Consider the following 27,372-nt stretch of genomic DNA (forward strand, 5'->3'; position numbering starts at 1 on the left):
GAATGGAAAGATTTTCCTATTGAGTCACACAACGATCTTGCCATTTTTATGCAACTTGTTTTAATGTTTTTTTCATTCATCTTCCAGATTTCTTTCTTTTTTTCTCTTTTTTTAACTTTCCTAAATTTCACAGCATGTTTTGAAGAATTACGAGGTCTTGCTGGTGACCTTCCAGTCAATCAATGGCAGTGCTAAGACCAAAACTCCAGCTCTTGACTCTTCCTCCTACTAACCAAACATATCAGATGGAATTAATCTCATACCCATGAATTCTATTTCAAATGCCAGGCGATGATCGGTCTAGTCATACTCCATCTGAGATGGAACTCTTAATCATTTCAGACATGAAAATCAGCAACCCTGATGAGGAAAGTACATCATTAGAATGTTAACATTCTTTTATCAAACAGTGGGATTTTTAAACTGATGGATTGGGAAGAGCAGAAACGACCTGTTTAAGTGAATGAGTGTTTAATAAGGTACCTGGAAAAAAAATTAAAGTTGCAAAAGTGAGAATAGTCTCTCAGATGTCTCGAAAACTCTTGGGTCAGCCTAACCGTAACCTGTGAATTAGGTTTTTAATGTTGCACTGAACTTACACATGATTTACAAGAGGAATTGATCTGCCTGTTTACGTCTTCACAAACTCCTGCGTTCACAAGAGAAAAAAAAAAATGTTTTCTACTATTTTGCTCAGTGCCTTCCCCTTTTGACAATGTCTTTTTTTTTTGCTGATAAACACAATTGGTTTTGATTGCTGGACATCCACTTTTATTTTGTACTTCTAGGTTTATTAGGATACGGGACACAATAAAAGGTGTTGTCGTAAATATCGACCTTGCCCGTGTTAATGGCCTCAAACAATACCGTGATATGGAATTTTGTGGCGAGGAAACGAAAGTGGTGAGGAATGCATAAAGCAGCTCACCTATCCAGGACCAGAGGCAGACGCATCGTCTTCCCGTGTTTGGTAGTCTGGAAGACTTGGGGTGACCTGGATGCAGCTGATATAGCTTTCAATTTGTTTATTCCTTGGATTGTGGTGGGAAGACTTGAGCCTGATGACTCTTGGCAACCGCAGCGGTGGCCTCTCTGTCCAGCCGGGAAGGATATCTGGAGGGCAGCTACGCCTCGATATTGATTAGTGCGGATCAGACAAATCAAATCAAGCCTCCTTCCACCAAACACAAACAGCAAATGGCTCACAGGAGCAGACAGCCAGGTTGCATGAATTAAAACACGCTATATTACTGTGGTTATCTGATCCATAGTCATCCAACAAATGTCATCCGTTATGATGCACATTACTTCTCACTGTCAGCCATAGTTCTTGTTTTGTACATACTACTGCACTACTGCACTCACCTTATACATGACAATTTGCCCCTGTGTACAAACTTCCTTGGCCCCTAATTCATTAGATTTACCTCGAAAGAGACGTAGCAAAAGAAAATTCCAATTGCAATTTATTATTGTGCGTTTTTTTTGCTGCCCTCCTGCAGGTACATCCGGTCCGAGCGCTCCGTCATCCTCATCAACTTCTGCCTGTCAATCATTTCATCCAACGCCCTCATCTTGATTGGACAGACGCAGACGCGGAACAAGGTGAGACGCCGAGCAACCGGCGAGCAGACTCTGTTTTCATCCTAGCCTGGGATTTTCCCCTTCACACTTTTTCCCTTCCTCTCTCTTGCCCCCTTTAGGTCTTGTGCACCCTGATCGCCGCATTCCTACACTTCTTCTTCCTGTCCTCCTTCTGCTGGGTCCTGACGGAGGCTTGGCAGTCTTACATGGCCGTCACGGGCCGCCTCAGGAATCGCATCATACGCAAGCGCTTCCTGTGTCTTGGCTGGGGTGTGTTATATTATTTCAAACGAGGCTTCCTAACTGCTAGCTAACTGCTATTAAATAACTTCTTTACATAAAAAAATATATAAATGTGTGTGTATATATATATATATCATCTATATCTATATCATCTAACTATGTGATCATATATCGTCTCTATATTAGGGTTGTCAGTTTTTAAAAATTTAATCGCGATTAATCGCATTGTGTCCTGAGTTAACTCGTGATTAATCGCAAATTAAATGCAAATTTTTTACCTACATGCTCTACATGAAACTTAATAAGATATTATTGTGTTTCTTATACTCTACCAAAAATTGAAGAGGACAAAAATAATTCCTTTGTGGAAACATCCTATTTTTTGTTTCATTGCATTGGAACATTCCAAAACAATTACATTCTTATACTGTCCAGATCCTCTCCAAAAAAAACCCCTCAAACCTTGAGGTATTTTCAAGTCGTGATCGCATTTGTCAATCGCGGTATTTTATTTTGAAAATAAACCCGATTCTCTCTATATACATTTTTACTTCTACTCCCCCCCGCCCCCCTTCAGGTCTCCCTGCACTGGTCGTGGCGATCTCGGTTGGATTCACCAAGGCGAAAGGCTACGGCACGCCCAGCTAGTAAGCACGTCGTTGATTGGCTCTTGTGTGGTGTGTAATCAGTGTGTGAAATATCCGTCAATAGTCGGGGGGGTCCCCATCATCCTGATTGTTCGTCAATACCAGTCTAATTTTCCTTAACACGCAGGAGGACTCTAATAACCTTTCAGTACTTCGTAGAAGCTTCGTTGAAGGATGTAGAAACAACTTTGTTGCTATTTAGCATCAGAGCTAGTAACATCAGCTTTGATTCAATAGTCTGCCAGATGTAAACCGAACCTTTTACCTTTTTGTGAATTACATTTAAAAAAAATAATAATTTAGCGACTTTCAGAGGCTTTCAGCGGGTCCCATAGGTTAATCGGGGGAGCCGGACCCTCCCGGTTTCCCCTGTATTTTGCACACTGTGTTAAACCCCCGTCTGCCTCTTTAAGTATTTATGCAGGGTTATCACACATGGTTGGGGGGTTTATGACTGCAGCACGATTAACCTCTCCCTTTTTTCTCATCTCATCCATCTTTTACACCCTCATTCTTGTCATGCACATGCTCTTTACGACCCCGTGCCGTCATGTCCACGCCTCCCTATCATGTTTTTCACTCTCCCTCTCTGCTGTTCCGCAGCTGCTGGCTCTCTCTGGAAGGAGGTCTTCTCTATGCATTTGTTGGACCCGCTGCCGCCGTCGTCTTGGTATTTCCTTCCTTCCTTCCTTCTCTCCTTCCTCCCTCCTCCGTCTGCTTGCCTGCGTTCATGCTAAAGCTAAAGCAGTGCTTCTCAACTGGTGGGTCGCGGCTTTGTTGGTTCCCTTTTTCTGTTTTTAAGAGAGATTTAAAAAAAAACAAAAAAACAAATACATATTTACTTTTAGAGAATTTTTGGCCATTTATTTCACAGTACACACAAGTCAATTCAATGATTTCAATAATTTATTGATTAGAGATGATAGAAAGTGGGCTAACGTCACTCCAGCAGTTGAGAAGCACTGTTCTAAAGCCTTGTGTGCACTGACTGACCTGCCATATGTTCTCATGCAGTGGGTTTTAAATTGCCATTTGCAGATGGAACATCAACATTGCACCAGTGGTAGCTTTCTCCTCTCATATATATATATATATATATATATATATATATATATATATATATATATATATATATATATATATAGTATAAAAATGAGCTACCTAAATCCAGCAGGTGGTAGACATGGCCTGATGATTTAATAACCTCGAGCAGCAACAACAACACAATTACCATTAACGAATGGTATGAGAAAAAATATGGCTGGTTTGAATCCAGCTTTTTCAAACCCTGGCACACTAAATATATACTCCTACATGCATCCTAGTCAGTACTCACTGTAAATGTTTTATGGTAAGATACAAACCGCTCTCGCCTTGTTAGCCTCCACTTTGCCTCGCCTACATTGTTTGCCTCTGCTTAGTTTCTTCTTTATTTTCCCCAATTTTTACCTTTTACTGGCTTCCCTCGCTAAGCGCTTGATTTTCTACTTATTTTTTTTTGTTCACACATTTTTTTGCTACTCATTACATCAACCTCTTTATTTTCCCTTATCGACCTCTTTATTTTCTGCCTTCTTAATGACGAGGAGACTAAAATTTGCAAATGGCAACTGTCATTAGGTTCCTTACTTGTTTTTGATGGTCATCAAAAATGAGAATAATCTACAAACTTATTGCACATTTTTCGTTGCAGTTGATTGATTGATTGACAGAACTATCAAATAATTGGTAAAAGACAAAAAAAAAAAAAAAAAAATTGAAAAGCCTACTTGCTATACAGGTATATGCTTCCAAATTGCAAAGCATGTGAGATGATGGACACTGCAGCAGGTACATTTATGCAATCGCACCCATGTTATTCAAACGCTCGCAGCCGAGTTGCAGTTATTTTTCTTCGCCCTGTTGTTAAAATTAGAAGAAAAGCAATCGAGTCCGTACAAAATCTTGTTAAGACTGACTCTTAATGAACGGTCACCTTTGTGATGTTCAGCCGACAGCTCAGATAAATCACTTCATCAGACCTTCAAGCCTGGAGGCACCTGCGCTGCAGTGTCACCGTGTCCTTGTTTTGTTTGCAAACAAATAAGCTACACGTCCTGCAGGTTCTTTTTACACAAGCTGCTTCTGACAAATGCTAACAGTGTCGCTCGGTCTCAGTACTTGAAGTCCAGTGTCACTGCGACCAGTGTCAGAGTGAGAGTCAAACTGTGAGAAACAGTCTTGTCACGGATGACCTTTCAGTTTTTAAATCTGTCTCTATTTCTATATTTTTAATCTATGTTTTAATGCACTGTACAGTAGTGGAAAAAAGTTCTTGGACGCCCTTAGCATTTTACACAACCTCAGATATTATCACAACATATCTGCAGACAAATTTTTATGCCATTACGTTTGTTTGTTGTTAAGAAAAAAGCCTAAAAAACAAGTTTGTGAACCTGATGAAGCAGTGCACGTACGAAAGGGAGCATGAATTGATTTTATTTCCATGACAAATTTGTGCGTTTAGTCTTGAAATGTCTCATATTTTCACTCGAGCGTATGCTAAGTTCGGTTTAGAACGCATGTTAGTCACGCTGCTATTAGCCTCATCATCATCATCATCATCATCATCATCATCATCATCATCATCGCCCTCCTTCATGAAAGTCACTGTGTTCTGGATGCAAATCAAAGTGTTTCTGCTTTAACTGTGTACTTCTTCTCTTTGGCAGGTTAACATGGTTATTGGGATTCTCGTTTTTAACAAACTGGTGTCCAAAGACGGCATTACTGATATGAAACTAAAGGAGAGGGCGGGGTATGCCTTATATCACACATCCATTTTACACAGTGACCTATAACCAGTGTGACAGACAGACAGCCAGACAGACAGGCTTAGGTGTGCAGGGAATCCGTCCGTGGCAGTATTGACCCAGTGCCTGAGATGGCCCTCCCTCCCCAGCCATCTCCTCAGAGCTCTGACTGGCAAATTGCCTGAGGAGGAGGAGGAGGAGGACACTCTGTTGTCAATGTGAAGGTTAAAGACACCAAGCAAACTAGCAAAAAAAAAGCAATTGAGCTCCTCCAGACTTGCTCTGTTTTCATAAATTCTTCCGATTATGGCGACACTAATAAATGAAGGACAGGAGAAGACAAGTTAGAAGGGTGGCTTGCTGGTTATCGGTCCTGTTCAAACTAAGAAAAAAAAAAGAGGATTCATCTTATTGTTTTTATTTTAATTTAATTTTTTTTTTCTTTTTTTTTTTTGATGTGACACATTTCCCTCCGGCTTCTGTTTGTTTGCAGCCATTGTTGTAAATGTAGCTTTTATTTTTCAAATCCATCCATCTCTTTGCTGTCTAGTTGTTTAGAGTCAAGGGAAGATGAGCTCTTTTAACCACATGATCCCACTTAAGGGCGGCAATAAGATCCTCAGGGCTGTGCCTTGCTATTGCAGAACAGCAAAAAAAAAAAAATTGCAATGATTGTGACAATGCCGTTGTAGGGCGACACGCAACCTAACTAAAGGCCTTTATGTGACCCAGGTTGGACAAATGCGTTTTCTGTAATGCTATTTGGAGTTAGTGTTAGTTAGTGTGTCGTCATAGTGACAATACATATTCTTGGTGAACGCTGGCATCTTCATATAAAGAGATAAGCAAAATAAACGAAGAAGAAGGTGGACAAGGTATCCAGGTTTGGGTGCGCAGGCCAACGTAGCTCACTGGCAAGGTCAGGAGAGGGAGAAGGAGTGAAAGACGCTGCAGTCTGAACCACTTGATGTCGCCGTTTCTTCTTCAAAATCATCCAAATATTACACACTGGACCTTTAAGGATCTTTGTAAAACACACCAGTGGCCTTTTGCTTTTAAGCCAACACACACCCGTCCCACTGAGACATTTCTCTCGTGAACACTTCCTGCCACCTCTGAGTGTCGATGCGCCCCAGTATTTTTAATGGAGAAAAAAAAAAGACAGACGAAATGTCTCTGATGATTCTTTGTGTTTCAGTTTTGGGTGAGCCTGCACATCAACAATGTGGGACTCGTAGCATGAGGGCAGCACACCTAATGACATCATCATTTGGCTGACAGGTGTCACATTGCTGTTCAGATTCAACACACACCATGCTCATGTGCTTGCCAGCAAACCTTATAAGTAGTAAGGTCTGACAACAGTAGAAGTAGTAGTAGTAGTAGTCGTGGTAGTAGTAGTAGTAGTAGTAGTAGTAGTAGTAGTAGTAGTGATAGTAGTCGTGGTGGTAGTAGTAGTAGTAGGAAAACCCACAGGCTGTTCTGTCTCCATCAGCATCGTTGGTGCATTCAAATGTTATTTTCTTCCACTCTCTTTGCAAATGTTTGCTTTCTTCAATGATCTCTCTCTGTCTTCGAATGTATTTCTTTTTGTTGTTGTTGTTGTTGTTGCTGTTGTGTGAAATGTCATGCTGCGTTGCACAGAATCCCCTCTCTCTCACTCAGGGCTCTCCAATCAGGAACACATCAGACTCAGACGTCCCCTTCCATGTCATCAGTGATTGGGTAAAAAAAAAAAAAAATCAAAAAAAAAAAAAATCTAAATCAAAAGAAAAAAAAAAAAGAAAAAAAAATTCAAAGAAACGAAAAGTAATAAAAAAAAAGAAATAAATCCCCGGCCATCCCACCGTCCTCTTTAACGTAGCTCTGCCAATGAACCCGCCTCACTATTTCCTCCCGCTTTACCTCATTATTTCACTAATGATCCTTTTCCAAAACTGCCTCCCGTTAGTAGACTAGAAAGTAACACTCAACCGTTTCACGGTTGCTTAATAATAGAACAGCTGTGTCCTGTCTAACCGTAACAATGTAATCACGTCTTGAAGCGCACTCACGTTTCTTGTTCTCCATTATTTCGTGGACCGGAGTGGCCCGTGTGCGCGCGACTAGCGTGGCTAGCTTCTATGAGTTGTGCGTTGTGCAGAGGTGTGGGTCGTTCTGCAGCACTCTGGTCGTTGCGTTAGACAATCATTCAGTTGTTTCTTGCAAACGTGACTCAAGCTGCAGCCTTGAAGTGCAAAGCTGTTGTTCAATAAGATATAAAATGAGAGCTGTGTAAGAGCTTAAATATGTATATATATACATATATATATGTATATATATATATATATGTATATATATATATATATATATATATATATATATATATATATATATATATATATATATATACGTGAAGTATTTCTCTCGTGCGTACTTGAGTGGCGTCAGCGGAGGGTGGAAAGAGATGACAATTTTTAATTATTTTTTTTTTGTCCCATCACACTCTGCTCACGTGTCGTTCTCCGTGTGAGTCATTTGTTGGCCTTTTATCACGGAGTATTGTTGAGTGTGAAGACTTCTCATCTTTGCTCAAGTTGGCATCAGTGGAGCAACAAACCTTCCGTATGCTAATGTTATAAATGGAATTATATAAAGCTCATATGTGGATTTTTGTGGATCTGTTTAAAAATCCATTTCAAATATTTGCTTCACATTTTTAAATAGCATTATAGTTCAAATATATACATATATATATATATATATGTATGTGTATATATATATATATATATATATACACACATACACATACACAGAGAGGTGGGAAGTAACATAGTGCAAATACTTTGTTACTGTACTGACAGGTATCTCTACTTTGAGTACTTTGTACTTGAGTATTTCTTCCTCTGGCGACTTTTAACTTTTACTCCCTACACTTGTACGCAAATATATGTACTTTTCTACTTCTTCCATTGGAAACACAAGCTGGTTGTGTTCGAGAAAAAGTGTTTGAAGGACGCAAATTCTGTTCAAATTATTCCTGTTATTACTTAAGTTGTTGCTTGAAAAGTACCTCTGCTTTATTGTTTCATTACTTGCAACAACAACAAAAAAAAAAATCTATTTTACTTTTCACTTAAGCAGGACCCAGCACTTTCTTACTTTTACTTGAATTTTATATATTTTTGTGTGTTTTGGTGGTTTTTTTGAAGGTGGGCCAGGCCATGTGAACAAGATTTTCTTTTTCCCCTCCTACTCTCTTGTGGGGCAAGTGCAACACATGTTTAATGAAGCCAATTAATAGTGCTGGAGCCAATTAAGTGAGCACACTAAAGTGGTGCGCCCACACCTCGGAGAGAGAGCGAGAGAGAGAGACACTTTGTTCCCCTCATTACCTTCAAAAATTACAGGTTAATTGGCTGAGAAAATGAAAAGGGACAGTGGTGAAGTGAGTGGCTGAGTGGCTTCAGTCTTCGAGCTTGTGTGTTTACAGGTTTTAATTTCCAGGCGTCCATTGTTACACTTTCATAAGAGGACAAAAAGCGTCAGCTGCTCCTTCCAGCGCGAGCTTTGTTGTTGTTGGTGTTGTTGTTGAACTGTTGAAAGGGGAACAGAGGAGGGTTTATATGTTTGTCCACAGTGGATATTTATTCATTTCGACAGAGCGGCGCTTCTCAGCGAGCCACCTTTCCCCTCCATTCCTCAAGTCCAGGGAAACACTGCTGTATTTTATTTTATTATTATTTTTTTAAAGTCCTGATTGCTTTTTAATATCACTGCCTACAGCCTACATTTAGCAGCCGCATTGACCTTTTACTTGGAATTGAATTTCTTCCATTATGTGTTTTTTTTCCCCCACCCCTCTTTAAATCCAGGCATCTGGAGGCCTTTAGATATTGATCCCTTCAGCTCTTCAGCCTTTATTTGTTGTGTAGCGGGAGGCCATATGGTGGCAGATTAGTTTATTATTTGTCAATATCATCAGCGGGCCCAGTCGGTCTTTGTCTGGCGACGACAGCAGCGGGCCGCGCGGAGTTTAATTGGAACCGTGTTGGTTTTGGCGGGAAAGCGGAGCGATTGTGTTTCGTTCTCTGGAGAAGCGACCCCACCGCTTCGTCTCAGGTGTCCCCCGTTGGAAAGTCTTTGAAGAGAGACACCGCGCGACGCTTCGGCCAGACTCTCTTAAAGACAAGTCCATTGGAATAACAGCGTTCATCGATTATTGCCGTATCCATTTTTTTTGCCGCTTTTTTTTTCAGTGAGTAGCTGCCTGGGGGCGGGGGAGTGGGGGGGCGGACAAAGTGACATCCCACCATTATTTTTCCATCACGGCGGCTAAAATTGACGCTTCGGTGATCTGGAAAATCAATAGTAAACATCAACTTCTGGTCCCATATGCGCGCGACGGTGTCTTTATTTCGGACTGACATTTACCAGACAGCGGAAGGGGCGAAGCCACGTGGAAAAAAGGAAGTTGTAAGATACTGAAGGTTCCTGAAAATCAATCGCAGATCTCAAGGCTGTTTTACTGCGGTCCCCACTCATGCGCTGGCTTTGGCTTTGGCTTGTTTTGGGAGGTAATGAGCAAAATTATAAAACTGTACTGCAAGTTGAGGAATGTATTGATAACGTGCAACCGCCAAAGACCTGTGATGAATGAAGAGTCCTTGGAACAAAGAAAGTGTTAAAGCCAGTGTTTCTCAACTGGTGGTTCCCAAACCGTGAAGCTGTTTTGATTGGGTCACTGTTTCGGGGGCAGTTCCCCCCCCTCCCCGCCTTTTTTTAAGGGATTTTAAGGGCAGGACACACAATTTAATTCAATAACTTCAATAATTTATTTACTAGACATGGTAGAATGTGAACCCTCTCGCGCTGTATCTCTAGAAATGGCACATTTAGCCCTCTGCTTCCACATTTCACAGTGGGTGGGGTCATAGGTTGGAGGAACGAATATTCCCGTTCTCCAGGAATCGCTCAAATTTTTTTAAAATTTGGATTCCTAATTTTGATCACCAAGAAGAAGCCGCCGCCGCCAATCACCGACAAAGAAGAAACGTTCAAAAAGAGAAGCCACGGAGCAGAGCAGGGAAAGCGTGCGGCAACGTTCCAAAGTGTGGCTTTGCTTCACGTAAAAACATGACACAAGCACTCAGTGCAAAACGTGCCGACGAGGTTTATCGTGCGGGGCAGGGTGCACGACCGACACTGCGAAACACCTCCAGGAAAGACCTCTGGTTAGCGATGAGCTAGCTCATTCAGAACACGTGAACTGACCCTGCCTCTTAAAGGTCCGGTGTGTAACTTTTTTTTAAGGAAGCCCGCCTGACAGTGCGTTTTGTATTAAGGCCACTGTAAGACTGGCTTCCTTACAAAATGCAGCTAATTAGGAGCAAGGCTCTAATTGCGCTATGTGCCTTCTTACATCTATTTATGAGAACCGTTCTAAGTTATAAGGGAACGAAAGAGAAGACGTTTATCGTACTGCCAGTATACACTTTTATAATTGTATTTATGGGCAGTATGTTAAACGTTTACCAATATAAAAATCCTTACTCAAGCCAAATTTTTACAACAGGTCCAAAAAAAAAAAAAAAGAATAAATAAATAAATAAATAAAAAGTTGCGTTGTTTCCCAGTAAGAGCCGTTGTTAGCCACATAATTCTACCCAGTGATTGTGAAACGTCCTGCTCTAACTTAGGGTCACCTACCGGTGTAGGATTTGGCGGAAGAGGAGACGGCCTATGATGGTAGATGGTGGCCACTCACTGCAGTGGGTCATCATGGGAGTGTGGCTCTGGTTTCGCATGCGGTCTTTGCAGTCGTGCGTGACGTAGCCGTTAGCAACCCGTTAGCAACCCGTTAGCTTGCACCGAGTGACCGCCGAGCCGAGCCGAGGCACATCCAGCAATTCATCATAATTAAACGGCAATTTAACGCAAAATCCGCAGCTGTCATACAGATTTCACGCAGGTAGGAGGCAAAACCTTACAGTTTGTCCACAGAGTCCCTTTGGACTTTTTATTTATTTTTTTTTTCGTGGAAGAGATTCAGACTTCTTGCGTGTCATCATTTTCGCAGCCACACACACACGATATCTTGGTCCCACTTTCCCCGCCCGTAACGTCACACACACACACACACGCACACGTAGGGAAAAACCAAAACCCAAACACACACACACACACACACACACACAGATCTCAGCGCTGCACTATAGCCCTGAGAGAGAGAGTGTGTGTGAACCCTGTGACTCATTTTTATTTTTTACTTTCATTTTTATTTTTTTTTTATTTTTGACCGTGCGACTGTGTGCGAGTGCGTGCGCGCCCTCAGCGCGTCCGTGTGCAGGTGTATCTGTATCTGTTTGTGTATGTTACAGCGTGTTAATTTGACTTTGCAGTCAGATGACAGTGCCACTGTACAATATGACGCTCAAATGTGCCAAGTGCGGAGTTATCTCTTCGGCTGACGTTTCCACCACAGCTACCAGTAACGCCATGTTAGTCCCGCTAATTATTTTTTTCCTTAACTCCTCCTCTTCTGACCTCTGACCTCTCCTCTGCTGCTCTAAGCCTCCCTCCCTCCCTCACTCAGTCTGACTCTTTCTTCCTACCTATCACTCTGTCATCTGTCTCCTCCTGGGTGCTCGGGCGGGGAGGACTCCTCCAAGGCTGCTCAAACCTTCTTTTTTTTTTTTCTTTTTTTTTTGTGTGGTTTGCGTAAGCGAGGGTGGGGTGTGCGGGAGGGTGAGGTCGACCAAAGAGCCCAGGGGTAGTTTCACATTTACACAATCAAATATGAAGCAAGAGTGAATCTCTTCTTGTGCAGAAAAAAATACAACTTTTTTTTTTTTTCCTCTTTGCTTCTGCATGTTTGAGTGCGTTTCTTTTGTAATGATGCCGAAGTGCTTTGGCCTCATTTTCATCAAAATCTGATTATACCTGAGTTTCTCCAACCAGTGCACACTGTTCTCATCCCTGGTCCTCACATCCCAAAGTTGTTCCCCCTTTTGCCCCTTCGCATCACACACTGATGAGCGAGTCGCCCTGCGACGTTGCCACGGGATCCATGAGAGATCCATTAATGTACTTTAATGTGGCTTTAACCACGATCAAATGTGTTTGTTTGCTTTTTCCCCCCAATACGTCATAATCTCACGTTCTAAGCAAAAATAGCCTAAGAATTTCATTTCTGGTCGGGGCAGTTGTCTCTAAAAAGTTTAAAGTTTAGAATTGCACAGTTATCACAGCTGCCGACATACTGCGCTGGCAGCCAGAGGTGGCTGAAGTATTCACTTTCTGTGCTTGAGTAAAAGTATTAATAAAAAAAAAAGAAAACTCTGGTAAAAGTAAAAGTACTGGTTCAAATTATTTAAGCAAGTAAAAGTAAGAAAGTACATAACAGCATAGTTCAAATCGCTCCACTTCAAGCAACGACAACTATTAAAATATTTTAAATACTTCAATACTTTTAAGTACAAAAGTAACCACCGTGTTTTTCCAATGCAAGAAGTAGAAAGTAAAGATGTTGGGAGTAAAAGTAAAAAGTAATTTGAAAAAAAATAAAATAAAAATACTGAAAAATCGACTTAATTGCGTTAACAAAGTAGTTGTACTTTCCTACTTCCCACCTCTGCTGGAAGTGGAATACTGCAATGTGCGCTGGGTGGAAACAGGAAACAGTTGAAGCCAGTGAGGTGACCATCAGCCACCCACCTTGTTGCTGCTGTAGTGGTTCTGGCTTTCAGAGTCGGCATGGTTCAGAGGCTGTGTCTTTGATAATTAAGCACTGTCAAGATTATCAAGGTCAATTGGTTTCGTAACACACGGTGTCGTAACACACGGTGTCGTAACGCACGGTGTCGTAACGCACGGTGTCGTAACGCACGGTGAGCTCAGAATGGTCAGAGCTGCTGTGGCTGAGCGCCTCCACCACATTTGCGCCAACGTGGAGTGTCTAAAAGAGAAAAGCCATGCAACTGCAAACAAAGAAACCCTCGGCTGAGCGACTCGGACCAAAGAAATTCCCTCTGTGAGGCTTGCAGTCCTAAACGCTGTGCCAGCGTAGTCATTTTGAACTGATTTATGACTCACTTCAGGACCGATGTCTGAAATTTGCACTCCAAAACAGCTCAGTGCACAGACATATGTGCTGCCAATTACTTTCACCAGCTGCCAGCTATCAAACTTGATGCTGACAACACCTTGACTTATACCAACTTTGAGCCTTGAACCTCTTCAGATCCAGATCCATGGGTCCCTTTCCCTCTGTTGTGAATGAGTTTAGCCCTGAAGAATTTCTGAAGACACGTCGTAGCTTCTGGATCACGAGGATGCGAATCCGTAAATCGTTGGAGCAGCAAAAACAAACAACAAACAAAAATCGGTCTTGTCTGGGTTAACAGTGGATTGAGGTGAAAAACAGCACTGTGGCGTAGTAGGGGATGAGAACAGGCCAACAACAGGGACCGTTTTAAACAGCCGTCGGCCATTGATGAATGCATTTCAGTCAGCACCCGAGTGAGTTATGTCATTTTACCCCTTCGCCACTGTGCATAACATCCACACCATCTGAACGCAGTTTGTCTGGAGACTCGAGAAAAATGAATTGAAACCTGACAGTCTTTGTTTGTCTTCCAAGTGTTGCAGAATTTGATATTTAACATATATTCAGAATTGATTTAACATATACATACATGTCCTTTTTTTTCCCTCTTTGGCTCCCACTGGTAATTGGTGAGAAGCCAAAAGCGCAGTTGGAATTTACGGAGTTGTGGCTCGCAGCAGTTTCATGCATCACTAGTGCCTTTCGGTTTCAAAATAGGAGTTGTTCTTTTTTTAAATCAATGGCACACAGATCAGTTGAGAGCGTCGTTGATATAACAGGGATCAGACAAGAATAAGAGTTTATTCTTCAGATTCTGTGTCCGCAAGACGACAAGAGATCTCTTCCATGACGGTCCTTGTTGTGGCGTCAAGAACTCTCTAATGATAAATAAGACACTTTCACTCTAGAAGACATCACTCCTGCTTATCACTTGTTGTTATTCTGCTATTGACCGTATCATTCAAGTTTTTTTCTCGCAGGCGAGTTCCGAAACTTATCTCAAGGTGGCGCTCTCTCTGCGTGCGATTTATTTTGTCGTTTCTGCTCGGCTCGGGTGAATTAAAATGAATGGAATAAAAAGGAAAAAAAAAAAAAAAACACATAAAAATCAAAACAGGAGCACACTAGGGAGCAAGGCAGTAACGTTGGCGGTGGGAGCGACAGACACTCACTTCCTCCTCTTCCTCTCTCTGTCCCCCTCTCTCTCTCTCTCTCTCTCACTCCCTCTCTCTCTCTCTCTTCTGTTTGTCTCTTGCATTCTGTTTCGGCCTCATTACACTTGTTTTTCTCTCACTGCACCCCCTCCTCCTCTTCTTCCCCCGTACCCTCCCCCACCCCACCCCACCCCTCCCTTTCTTTCCTGCGGTGCCAGATCCTCCTCCAGTTTGACTGAGCCATCCTAAACATACATGCATGCAATATATGTGACCTGTGAACATATATATCTCTACAGCAATGGATGTATGTTTTTCCAAGTAGCATAATTATTTATTTGTCGTGACGTTATATATTTATGCATGGGTTAGAGTTGAAGGCTGCTAACAATATGCTAACAGTGTTTCGAATTGTGTTAGCAATACATTTGACTTCTTCTTTTTTTTTTTTTCGTTTGTTTGTTTATTTTTTTTAATGAGAAAATAACCCGTTCAAGCATTTGGATGCTTGTATAGCCGGCAACATGTCTTAACGCTTTAAGCAAATGACACAATATCGAATGTTTTGCAGCATCACTTTACCAGAAATATGCACTGCCTTGCGTGTAACGCTGACTGGGCCGAACTTGACGGCGTGTCCCCCTCCCGCTCCTGCAGGGCCTCCCTGTGGAGCTCCTGCGTGGTTCTGCCCCTCCTGGCCCTCACGTGGATGTCGGCCGTCCTCGCCATCACCGACCGGCGCTCCGCCCTCTTCCAGATCCTCTTTGCCGTCTTCGATTCCCTGGAAGGCTTCGTCATTGTCATGGTGCACTGCATCCTGCGCAGAGAGGTACCTCACGTCGCTCCTGACGGCCTTTTCTCTTGTCAGACCCGTGAAACTGTTAACTCCGGTTGGGACTGCAGTCACAGAGAGACCTAAGAAATTGTTTTATTTTGGGGGGATGGAGTTGTTTTTTTACAATGTACCATTGTTGATGCCGGCAATGTGTGATCTATACTAGTGGTTTTCAAAGTGGCAGCCACTAGCTGCGTCGCAATCATATTGGTTATGGTGTGTGTGTGTGTGTGTGTGTGTGTGTGTGTGTGTGTGTGTGTGTGTGTGTGTGTGTGTGTGTGTGTGTGTGAGTGGCGTGCTGGTTGGCTCCATTTGTCAAGGTGATTGGCTTCTCAAACTAGCCTAGCTAGAGCAAAACATACAGGTTTGTGACAAAGAGACCGGAGGACCAGACAAACAGTCCAGCTGTGGAAGACACTGCTGCAAAACAACCTTAGAATTGGCCAACTAAAGTAAGACAATATGAGGCGGCATACATCAAGTAGGACTTTAAAGGCACAGAGAAAAATTATCAACATGTTAGTTGATAGAATTATGATTCTAAAGAATTGTAATAATTATTGAATTGTTCCATTTCAATATTTGGAAATGCAACCATTTCCAATAGAAGCTGAAGCTGTTTCGGGGGTTAGTGGTGTGGAAAAGGTTGAGAACGTCCATCCATCCATCCATTTCCTGTTATCACTACTCCTGCACTCGGGGTCGCAACGGTGGAGGTGGTGGTGTATGTGTGTGTGTGTGTGTGTGTGTGTGTGTGTGTATGTATGTGTGTGTGTGTGTGTATATGTATGTGTGTGTGTGTGTGTCGGAGGGTGGGTACACCGTGAAAAGTCGCCAGCTTATCGCAGGGCCGCATGGACTGTGAAACCGTCATTCGCACTCACGCTAACGCTGAGGGCAGTTTACTTCCCACCGTTTTGAGCCAGCTGGAGAGAACACAGGGAGAACATGCAAACTGTGCACAAAAAAATGCCCCCCAGCCCTGGGAATTGAACCCACAACCTTTTTTTTTTTTTTTTTTTTTTTCGTTTGTTTGTTTTTTGCTGAGGCGACAGTGCGGATTAAAGCATGTGCATTGCGAGGGGCTGAATGGAACCAGGGACGGTGTCTCTGCCATAGCAGCAGCTTAACTGTTGAAGAAGCACGTACCTGGACATGTTCACGATAACCAATTCCATACGAGTCAGTCGCCTCGAGGCAAACTAATGGCGCATGGAGCAGTCAGAAACTACTCCTGATCGCGCCTGAAGCAGCCATCTTTCCTGGTTAAAATCTCCCACCGTTTGCAGTTTTTTCACACCGAGTTTGAAAGACACTGGAGGACTTTTTTTTTTTTTTTTTTTTTTACACGTGGAACACCTGTGTGTTTGGCGTCATTCTTGAGAGCTCCATTATAGGAGCCATCAAACTTTGTTGCGAAAGAGCAACAAGGCTGTAATGGCCAGTAGCCCATGAAATTATTCATTATCAACAGCTGTGTTTTATGGAGCACAAGGACACAGCAGGTCTTGGGGACTACTTTAAAACAATCGGGGCTTTAATAAGACGGACCAGTAATAATCTCCATGCTCTGATCTCCCTTTTCTTCTCTCGCCTTTCACTCTTTTTAAGCGTAAACGTGTTCTCGTGTTGCTGTAAAAGCAGATTTTGAAGCGACTCGCCGTTCTCCGACCGTAATTAAAGCTGCTCTGCCCCGCCCCCGCAGGTCCAGGAGGCGGTCAAGTGTCGGGTGGTGGACCGTCAGGAGGACACCAACGGAGACTCGGGAGGTTCCTTCCAGAATGGCCACGCGCAGCTCATGGTATCAAAACAGGTTTTTCAGCATTGGCGGCAGTATTCTTTGCTTGACGCACGCTTTTGATACATTTTTCTCCCCCCCCCCCTCCCCATCTCGTCCCTTTCAGACGGACTTTGAGAAAGACGTGGACATGGCGTGCAGATCAGGTGAGCTGCTTCTGATTTGTCTTTGAAGACATTCTGTATTTTTGTATTTTGAAGGCTTCAAATTCCTCAGCGTTGTCGTAAAAAAAAAAAAAAAAAAACAGACGATAGGCAGCCCACCACCCCCCCACCCACCTCCCTCCGTTGTGCGCCAACTGTCTTACAATCAACATGGCAGCAGCCTCCCTCCACTGAAATGCTGTTTTGACAAGAGATGCAACACATTACGGCTCCATAACACAGTTTAGGCTCCGTTGATAGGGGGGGGGGGAATGGTGCGCTGAGCAGCTATATGCAGATAAATAGAGCTGTCTGTGGGACTCCTACACTGGTGCAGTATAATTAAGTCCCTCCCCGACGGTGCCACATCAGATAGCGGTGCTGCTCTGATATCCTCTGGGAGGGAAGAATCTGATTATCTCCGGAGACAGAATATCAAGAAAAGCATCTGGCTGCAGAAACGCTGCTGAGACGCAGACGGGGGAAAAAGAGAATATAACAAGAGCATACATTCGTGTGTGTGTGTGTGTGTGTGTGTGTGTGTGTGTGTGTGTGTATAATTTTTTAGCAGGCAAGCATTCAGATGTGCATGCTGAGGGATAGCCAGCTGTTAAAGGTCATTTGATTAGGTCAAGGCAGATCTGCTCTGGATCTTTTACTTTCTGCTTTCACTTCATTCTTGCTTTAACCAATCGAGCACATTTTGACGTTTCCACCGAAGGACTGTCGCACTTCGCTGATCTCAACTTATTACTGCCCCCCGTGGCCGGTCCTAGTGTTTGTTTGCAATCGCGGTAACTCACAGTGTTTTGCGTCCCCTAGTAATAGATAAGTAGCGAGACATTTTTTGATGTAATGGTAAATTACGCATCACTTTTGTTTATTCATCACTGGGCGTTAAATCATGTGTAAAAGTTTTTTTTTTTTTTTTTTTTTTTTTCTCCTTCTTTATTTCTTTTTCTGTCTTTTTTTTCTTTAACTCCCCCACTGCTGCACCAGCACTTTATCCCAATTTTGCTGTGAGTGGATTTCTGCTTGAGAACATATGGACATGAGATGGTCCACGGCCTCCCTCTTGCAGCTTTCAGGCTCACAAAGCAGTTCATTCATTCATTCATTTATTTATTTTATTTATTTATTTATTTATTTATTTTTCCCTCCAGCGTGAGTGATGGGATTCCGCTGCTTCTCAAATGATGCGACAGCTCGGTGCAGACTCTTGCTCCACAGGAGTCGCTGGAATTTCTTCGCGATGCCCCTCGCCCCCCGCCCCCTCCGATTTGTTTTTAAACCACTCGAGGACCTGATATTTAAAATAAATCTGTGAATGATGAACCTACAGCTTCTTCCTTCACGTCTGGGACTCTGAGCTCGACGCAGTCTGAGGGCGTTTGTGGGCAGCTACGCGCAAAGCTTAAAGGAATACATGTGAGCAGAGGAAGTGACAAAGTACCAATACTTTGGTTACTTATTTTTTTCAGTCATCTGTACTTCACGTGGTGACAGTTTGACTTTTACTCCCTACATTTGTACACAAATGTCTGTACTTTGTACTCCTTCCATTGGAAAAAAGGCCAGTTACTTTTGTGTTGAAAGGACGCGCAATTTTTCTTCAAAGTAATTCACGGATTATTTTAAAGTTGTTCATGCTTGAAGTGGAGCTTTTTCAACTATCATTCTATTTGTAGTTCAATATGAAAGTGGATCATATTTTAGAGAGTGATTATTTTAGAGTACCTCTGCATGCGGGACACAATCGCATTTAGTTCTAATAGACAATGCTGCATTTGACACACTGAGAAATGGAAAACAGCGGCGACAGCTTGCAAGGCCTTGGCGTCGCCGCCATCACCGCAGACGTCCTCGCCGCAGACGACAAGCAAAGCAGCGGATTTCTTTTTAGCAGCTCCTGCTCGCAGCCTGGTTGCAATTTGAACTCGTGGTCAGGTGATGTCACGATCGATTTGGCCGCAGCCGGCCGTCCTCCTCCGCGATTCGGCTCCGTTAATATCGCCTTAATTTTGTTTGCGTGGCGTCGCAGGCAGACAGATCCAATTCCACAACGGCGTCAGATGAACACTCGAGGGAATTCATTCCACTAAATGACAATATCAACTAAGATGATTGCTTCATCTTTCATTATCTCGCCAAACCAGTTAGTGTGTGATTGTTTACCGGACAACGAAACAGTACTTGCAGTGTGCGAAATACCCGTCAATATTCAGGATGGTGGGGGGAGGGTGGGGAGGGTTGGGGGAGGGGGGGGGGCGTACTGATTATAACTCAATACCAATCAAATTTTCCTTAAAATGCAGGAGGCCTACATTATTTCATGGATGCAAGCCATAACAGTCTACATAACAACACATACGTTTTTTCCTATTCAATAAAACACATACTTTTATTCTATTTTATACACATGGACACACAAAAAAATATGAATATTTTATTTAAAAAAAAAAGAATATTAGACAGGGTGATCTCAAACACCGTGCAGCGATCGTTTCGTTTTGTCGGGTCTTTTTTGTACGCGAGCCGTGAGCTTTCCGCGTCAAGCTGGACAGGAAGTCACTCAAAGAAACACGAGAGAATCCGGTTAATTCTCAAGGTTAAATACAGCAACAACAAAAAAAATCCCTAGAGTATAAGAAACACAATGAATATCTTGTAAAAATTAGAGATAGAAAAAAGAAAATTGCAATTCATTTGCGATGAATTGCGAGTTAACTCAGAACGCTATGTGATTAATCGCGATTAGAAATTTTAATCCACTGACAGCCCTAATAGATATATATTTTCTCTTTTTGAAAAAATATGAGACTCCCTCACATTTTCGCTTTGAGGCTTCCGAGGGGCCTCATGGGTAAATCGTAACTGTGTTTCGCCCACTGAGTGCTTGTCATATGCGTAAACATGATTCGAACTTTGTCCTCCTGGTCAACCTCATTCATCTCCCTTCTCCTTTTGTTCCACACAGGCACGACCAAGCGCTCGTCCCTCCAGGCAGAGGAGAAGGCCTCCTCCTCCGCCGCCGCCGTCGGTACCCTCACCCTTCAGAAGGGCTCCAACTTCAACACCATGCCAGCCAGCATGGCCAAGGTCCACCTGCAGAACGTGGCCGATTACACCAGCCACACGCTGACCATGCGCAGGGAGAAGGGCGGCGGCGGCGCCACCAAGGCCATCAGCACCGAGCTGCCCGGTGCCAAGTCCATCTACATCTGCGACAGCGAGCTCTTCAAGCAGCTGGACGGCGAGGTGCACCGGGGCGGCGGCGAGGGCGGCGGCGGCGGCCTCGAGGGCGGCGGCAAAGCGCCCGGCTACGTCATCCTGCCCGGCAACGGCACGGCCACCATCAAGGCCACCAAGGGCAAGGAGGAGCAGCTGCCCCAGACCAGACTCATCCACCTGGCCAACCACCCCGTCAGCGGGGAACCGGTGCCCGGCTTCGGCCTGAAGAGCCTCCCGGCCGACCAGATCAGCGTGTCGTGCTGCTCGGACAGAGACTCGCCCGCCCGCAACCTGCAGGGCGTCCCGAGAGAGTCGCAGGCGGCCGAGGGCGGAGAGTCCGGCAACTCTGGCGTCGTGCCCAAGGGCGAGACCGTCTCCACGCTTTCCATGAGCTCGCTGGAGGTATGGATGCGCCGTTTGTGCGGTCGGCCGTGTTCTTGACTGTCAGGTCCATGCTTCACACTGTAATGGAATGTAAATGCAGTGTGCGAAATGCAGGGGAGTCTGGGGAGGGAGGGGGGTCAGATCATTCTTTTAGGCCCACTGCATGTTAAGGAAATTTAGTTTGGTATTGAGTAACAATCAGGAGGAACCCCCCCACACCCCCCCTGAATCCTGACTGGTATTTCGCACACTGGGTAAATGAATGCAAATCCATGGTTTCCCGCACAGTGCCATCTACTACCATCAGCTTAAACATTTTTTTGTTCCTTTTTTTCTCAAATTTCCTTGATCCGCCCCCATCCGCCTTTCAGACCAAAGATTTTCAAAGTGATTGAAACCCTCACCCCCGCCCGCGTCTGCGGCGGGGTCATACCCTCTTCCACCGAGCGCGTTGCGTTGAAGCCGATACGCCACGTTCACGTTTCACAGTAAAGCACAGTATAGAAATAAATACAGCACATTGTATATTATGATGAAAATCAACCGATGATTGACTTCCTGCCTGAATGATTCGACCTGCTTGCGATTGACGCAATCGCGACGCGTGAAACATGAAAAGTAGATTAGCCACATATTTTTCCACAAATCCACGCTCCTGAAACAGCTGCTGGAATCAAACACTGACTTTGGTGGCCGCAGAGCCGTGAAACGCACCGCAGACTCTTTCCGGTGGGTTCTGGGCTTCAATTCATTCATCGACAGTGAGACAGTCCGGATGATTCACTGGTAGGTTAACAAAATGAATTGCAGTTCCGAAACTCAATGTCACGTTCAGATGGCGATGTGTCTGTTGAATCGTATTCAATCATATTCAACTGAGGCAATACTTTTGAATTGTCTTGTGTTGCACACGCAACATTTGCATAACTTAACGCAACACGCATTCAGCTCCAATCTTCTTCTTGTCCAATCACGAGGAGCCATTATCACAATTGACATTGACGTCTGATAAACGTATCATTGTGACAAATGTCACATTTGACTCCGCCCCCTCCCCTCAACACAGACAGGGACATCAGCTATAAACAGTGACATGGCATGGTTATTTTTGTTTTGATCATCATACCATTGTGAAATGGTATGCTTGTGAGCATTAAACTGTAGTGTTGATCATATTTTATTTTTTTTTTACACACCTACAGCCATCTTGTAGAAACAGCTACATTTATAGCTATAAACTGGAATAGTTTGTTTATTTCTTTATTTTTTTTATTTTTTTTAGCTCGAGGCTCGTTTTGACCTATTGCAGTATTAGAAGTCAGACAATATTCAACTTAATCTAAAAAGGACTCAAAAAAAAAAATCCACAAACAGGTTACTAACTAAGTTTTGCCTTAATTTCTTAGACCTTACCACATTTATTTCCCCTAAAAAAAATTTAAAAAAAATCCCCCAATATTTCCCCAGCCTTGATGTAAAAGGACGCCGCCTTTCATCGCGGTTGCCACTCAGAGCCCCGAGTGTGGACAGCAGTGGCTAGTTGCGCGACTTCCACAGTGACAGCAGCGTGGACATCTGCCTGCTGGTGTCTTTTCACTCCGGGGCAAAAAAAAAAAAAAAAAAAAACTCCCCCCCTCCTCCCTCCCTTCCATGAATGCCGCGCAAAGGCGGCAGCTGCCACGGCAACCAAACAGCCCGAAGGTCGGTCGGCCTTTCCTTCACCGCCTCCGTGACAGGAAACGCAAAAGGTTATTCGGTCGCAATCTGTTAACCGCAAACTTATGCCAACGGGGTCAGGCTGACCAGCGGCTCAACCGCCTTGCTTTGTTTTGGGTTTCACCCCCTCCAACCTCACACTCTCCTCCCTGAGACACCCTGACGTGCAAACACACACACACACACACACACACACACACACACACACACACACTGTAAAAGAGTCGACACACTGGAGCACCCGTCTGCTCACAAGACACATAATAACCAAACCGCATCTTTAATCTCCCTGTCTCATCTCCCCCCCCAGAGACGAAAATCTCGCTATGCAGAACTTGACTTTGAGGTAATTTTAGACTCTTTGATTCCTACACAGATTTTTTTTTTTTTCTTTCTTAAGATTAATACCAAACAGCTGATGTGTCTCGTAGCTCTTAGTTCTCGCTTGCTCTCTCCTAGTTTTAATTTTTTTTTCCCAGTCCTCGAAGATGTTTGCATATATTTACCAGATTTATTAAGAAAAAGAAAAAAAAAAAAGAAAGAAATGGTGTGGCTGTCGTGTTAAGCTTAAGTCACGCGGTCAAGGGTTAAAAGTAACTGACATTGAAATGGTGAGAGCTGTGCTGCTGTGTCTCCGCATACGTAACGTGAAATGTTCCTGTGTAGAAGATAATGCACACCCGGAAACGCCACCAGGACATGTTTCAGGACCTGAACAGGAAGATTCACAGTGCAGACAAGGATAGAGAATCTCCACCTGTTGACGCCAAAGCTGCCAAAAGATGGAGTGTGTCCTCTGCCAGCAGCGACAAGACCAACATGAGTGTAAAGAGTTCCACTTTATTTTTGCTCTGCCCCCCTCCACCCCGTCTCTATTTCTAATACTTTTTTCTTTTTTACCCCCCCCCTCCCCCCTCTTTTCTTCAGTACTAATCGCTTAATTGAGCAACGGTACATGTTAAATTGTGAGCGCAGCTATCTCAATTCATTATATACAGTAAAAAAAAAAAAATAGATGTGTTGTGATGGTGGAAAATATTTGCCAACCGAAACTAATGATAATTTGATGACCACCATAGTGGTGAACAGATTCGTACATTTTATGTTACATTTAATAATGAGTGGCATTCAAGAAATGATCAGCAGTTTATTTAGGGCTCGAGTGGACGTAATGGTAATTTTGAGCGATTTTGGAGAGGTTTGGGCGAGAATCCCACTAAAGTCACCAACGGCGAGTACAAATACACTGAATACATGTTGGCTTTGTAGCTGCAGCACTTCCTTGGCAGTGGATGATTTCCATCTGCTGCTGCTGCTGCTGCTGCAGCAACAGCCTCTGATCTCCCAAATTGTTCGAGAGCTTCGGATTCTGAAAGTCTCTCCTGGCACTGGAGTCCAGTGCGACAGATCAGGGACGCGGCAATTTGACACCAATCATATGCGAGCGCAGGCAGGTGTGTCTTTGTCTAAGGCTGTTTTTTTTCTTTCTTTCTTTCTTTCTTTCTTTCTTTGTACGACTAATAGCGACAGAAATTTCCCACCCAATTTTTTTGGGTGGATAAGATTTTTTTTTTTTTTTTTTTTTTTTTTCTGTCCCAGTTCAAGGCTGGTTTGCTTGACATAGCATGGTAAGAAGACAAAAAAAAAGTAAAAGATTGGTCATTGTAATCAAACATGATTTCCTTTTTTGGTTCGTTCTTTTAATTTTCCATAATTTTGGTGAAGTCTTTTTACACGTTGCATGGAGAGCATTGGTCACAAAATGTCATAACTGTGTGACTGAATGAATAGTGTGCGTGCGCTGAGAGAGGTCGGTCTGCCGTGCTGGCACTGGTAATGCCAATAAGTCAAACAAACAAACAAACAGGCACCAAAACATCTCAAAGCTTTGAGTTTGTGGCCATTTTCAACAGCGGGTTATTTTTTTCCCCCTCCCCTTCTGTCCTCTTTGTCTGCAGGACAAGCCACAGACCCCCAACAAGAGAGCGTGGGAGGGCATACGAAAGACCCACTCGCCACCGTCCTGGGTGAGGAAGGACCTGGAGACGGTCGCGTCGTCGCCTTTGGAGTTGCAGGCGGTGGAGTGGGAGAAAACCAGTGCCACCATCCCCCTCGTGGGCCAGGAGATCATGGACCTGCAGACAGAAGTGTGACCACACACCCCCCCCCCCCCCCCACCCCCCACCCCTCCCCACCCCCGCCCACATCCTTACCTCCCCGCTCCCTGACCCCCTAGCGGTTCTGTGCTCCTCGAAGCTCCAAAACAAACAAGCGGCAACACACATACACAAACACACACTGCCCTGTACCATACCTCAATTTCATAGGCTGAGGGGAAGCCCACTGTGAAAAGCTTGAGGTGGGGAAGGGGACACTTGGAGTGGGGGGGGGGGGGGGGGGGATCCATCGAAATGTCAGAGAATCTTTTTGGCGGGAGAAGGAAGGGGCGTGTCTCTTTGTGTCTTTTGGTTTGACGGCCGGTCGTTCGGACGGCGCTTCGGGTCGACGGACTGCCGCTCATCCCACTTCCTGTGCGTTCACCTCGGGTTTACGAGGGAGACCGATTCCAGCTGCTATGTGTGCACCATATAGTCATGTAATAAACTGCATAGCAAAGGTAATTATGTAAAAAAAAAAAAAAAAAAAAAAAAACATTCTGAATTAAATGGATACATTGACGTACTCATCATCCTGTCTCTTTCTTTTTCCAACGTTGAGATCACGGTTGTCAATTTTCTGCTCTCTCTGAACTGGCCGGCCACCGTCCGGCCGTGTGCCCGTTGCGAGACCCGATGCCCCGACTTTTTTTTTTTTCTCTCTCTCTCTCTCTCTCCTTCTAACATCCTCGTCTTCATGGGTTCGAGATAATCAACTAACAGTTGACCCCCCCCCCCAAAGCTCTCCCAAGCTCCCTTATGCTTTCCTTTTTTTCAAGCAGTCCGTCGCTGCTCCGTTGACTCCTCTGCCATCCGCCACGGGTGAGGACGGCTCTGCAGTGAGTGCCAAACAAACAAACAAAAAAAAAAAAAACCCACACAAAATAACCAACTGAAGAGCCCGAAACGGCGTCCGTTGCCTTCGCCGCCATTGGACAACCTCAGACTCACGACAGGGCGGGTGGCGGGACTTTGCGGCGGCTCATTCGCGGCCGTCAACCATCAGTGTCGCCGGCAAACTGACAGGGACCACACGTCGACCGCCCCCAAACCCTCACAGCGCCCCCTAGTGCACCTGCAGGGAGCCGCGCCCGGCAGGAGGGGGGAAAAAAAAAAAAAAAAGAAGCTGCCCGGGGGTTCGGTTTTGAGACGTACGAGCCGGCTTGATACAGTACAAATGTTAATTCCACAGTGTATCAAAGATTCTACGACAAAAAAAAACAAAAAACAAGAAGCTATCTGTGTGTTTGTATAGGCGTGTTGTATGGACGGAGATGGGTAAATAACTTGGGTCTATGAATAAATAAATGAAATGAATATGGCTTGGTGGTATATACAGAGGGGTGGCGGTTGCACACAGGGAAAGCACAAAGGCTTATTCAGAGTCCTGATGTACAGCATTGTAATTATTTCCGCAGAGTTCTACAGAATGGATTTTAGCCTATGAATATCTTTCTTACTGTGCTTGGAGATAGTTGTTATCATTATTATTATTAATATGATTATTCTGACACAACTCCCCACCCTCCACCTCCCCTCCCCCCCCATCTTCCAAGGTACTGGACTATACAAGTGTTCTGTATCGCAATGTAACAGTCTGTGTTTTGATATCACCGCCCGCTCTGTATTTGTCAAAGTCCTCCCCCCCCACCCCCTTCCCCCTCCTCCCCCATCTGCACTCCGCCTCCTCAACCCCATTTTTATTTTACTATGGTCGCCCCCTTTGTTAATGTACAGTTTTCAGAGCACAAACTGAATGTGTCTTATTTCTAATAAAAGTATATAAGCATATCATAAAACTGTTTTCTTCTGTTTTTTTTTTCTGGATAGTCTGTTCGACGTCTTGCCGTATATAAAATAAAATTCTTTCTAAGTTACTTTTTTTTAACGTTTAGGTGAAGAACAGAAGCAGAAGCAATATGCGGCCACTGTGCACGTTAAAACCCTGCTAGTGGTTTTGAGAGTTATCAAGAAGGTTATCTGTCATGTAGTGTAATATATTGTTTCCGTGCAATACGTATTGGGGTGGGGGGGTTTCAACTCACAGTGGTCACCAAACCTTGGCCACCACTATGGAAATAAGTAAGGGGTCGTCCTCCTAATCCCTCTTTTTTCCTGGGTGAAAAAAAATGAAGTGTAATCAAATTCCTTTTTTGAAAAAAAAAAAAAAATCAACTTGCAGAGCTGCAAGGCACCTTTAAATTTCAAGCCACTTAAGCACTGAAAGTGTCTTTTCAAAAAGCTTCCATTAAGTTGAACATAGCGGTATGCTCAAACCAGGAAACAGTGGCCCTATCATATTAAAAGTAATATGGGGGTGGTATGTTTTACCAAGTGTGCTTACTTGCAATCAGTGATACACAGAAAATGAATGTGTAGAATAATTGAGAATTGCTTCCCATCTCTCCAATGAAAAAAAAAAACAAAAAAAACATTCTGGACAAGATGATGAAAGACTGCTAATAAGGATTTAAGTAGTCATAATGTGTCTGGCAGTTTTCAACTAAACACCACTGATATAGACCCACCATTCATCTACGCAAGGTCATTTTAACGTAAGGTGTGCAAATTGCCCTGTGTAATGTTCCACAGAGATGTAGTTT

General features: G+C 43.8%; 1 protein-coding gene across 9 annotated transcripts in view; it reads left to right on the forward strand.

Moving 5' to 3' along the window:
• The window catches only part of adgrb1a (adhesion G protein-coupled receptor B1a), a 126,400-nt gene extending 100,529 nt beyond the window's left edge, over positions 1 to 25,871 (forward strand). For 3 of the 9 annotated variants that reach the window (XM_076040776.1, XM_076040777.1, XM_076040782.1), the window contains 13 exons: positions 1,503 to 1,605; positions 1,704 to 1,854; positions 2,405 to 2,474; positions 3,078 to 3,144; positions 5,186 to 5,271; positions 11,647 to 11,745; positions 15,164 to 15,335; positions 17,047 to 17,142; positions 17,246 to 17,285; positions 20,260 to 20,915; positions 22,924 to 22,959; positions 23,280 to 23,438; positions 24,572 to 25,871. In XM_076040776.1, coding sequence (XP_075896891.1) covers positions 1,503 to 1,605; positions 1,704 to 1,854; positions 2,405 to 2,474; positions 3,078 to 3,144; positions 5,186 to 5,271; positions 11,647 to 11,745; positions 15,164 to 15,335; positions 17,047 to 17,142; positions 17,246 to 17,285; positions 20,260 to 20,915; positions 22,924 to 22,959; positions 23,280 to 23,438; positions 24,572 to 24,766 — 1,930 coding nt within the window. In that variant the 3' untranslated portion in view covers positions 24,767 to 25,871. Of the gene's footprint in view, positions 1 to 1,502; positions 1,606 to 1,703; positions 1,855 to 2,404; positions 2,475 to 3,077; positions 3,145 to 5,185; positions 5,272 to 6,931; positions 6,992 to 11,646; positions 11,746 to 15,163; positions 15,336 to 17,046; positions 17,143 to 17,245; positions 17,286 to 20,259; positions 20,916 to 22,923; positions 22,960 to 23,279; positions 23,439 to 24,571 lie in introns of all 9 variants that reach the window. The other 6 variants (XM_076040780.1, XM_076040784.1, XM_076040779.1 and 3 more) reach the window with 5 other exon arrangements.
• Positions 25,872 to 27,372: the final 1,501 nt, after the last annotated feature.

The sequence above is a fragment of the Nelusetta ayraudi genome, unplaced genomic scaffold (assembly GCF_046127955.1).
Source record: "Nelusetta ayraudi isolate G7.1 ecotype Tasmania unplaced genomic scaffold, CSIRO-AGI_Nayr_v1 ptg000063l, whole genome shotgun sequence".
Classification (NCBI taxonomy): Eukaryota; Metazoa; Chordata; class Actinopteri; order Tetraodontiformes; family Monacanthidae; genus Nelusetta; species Nelusetta ayraudi.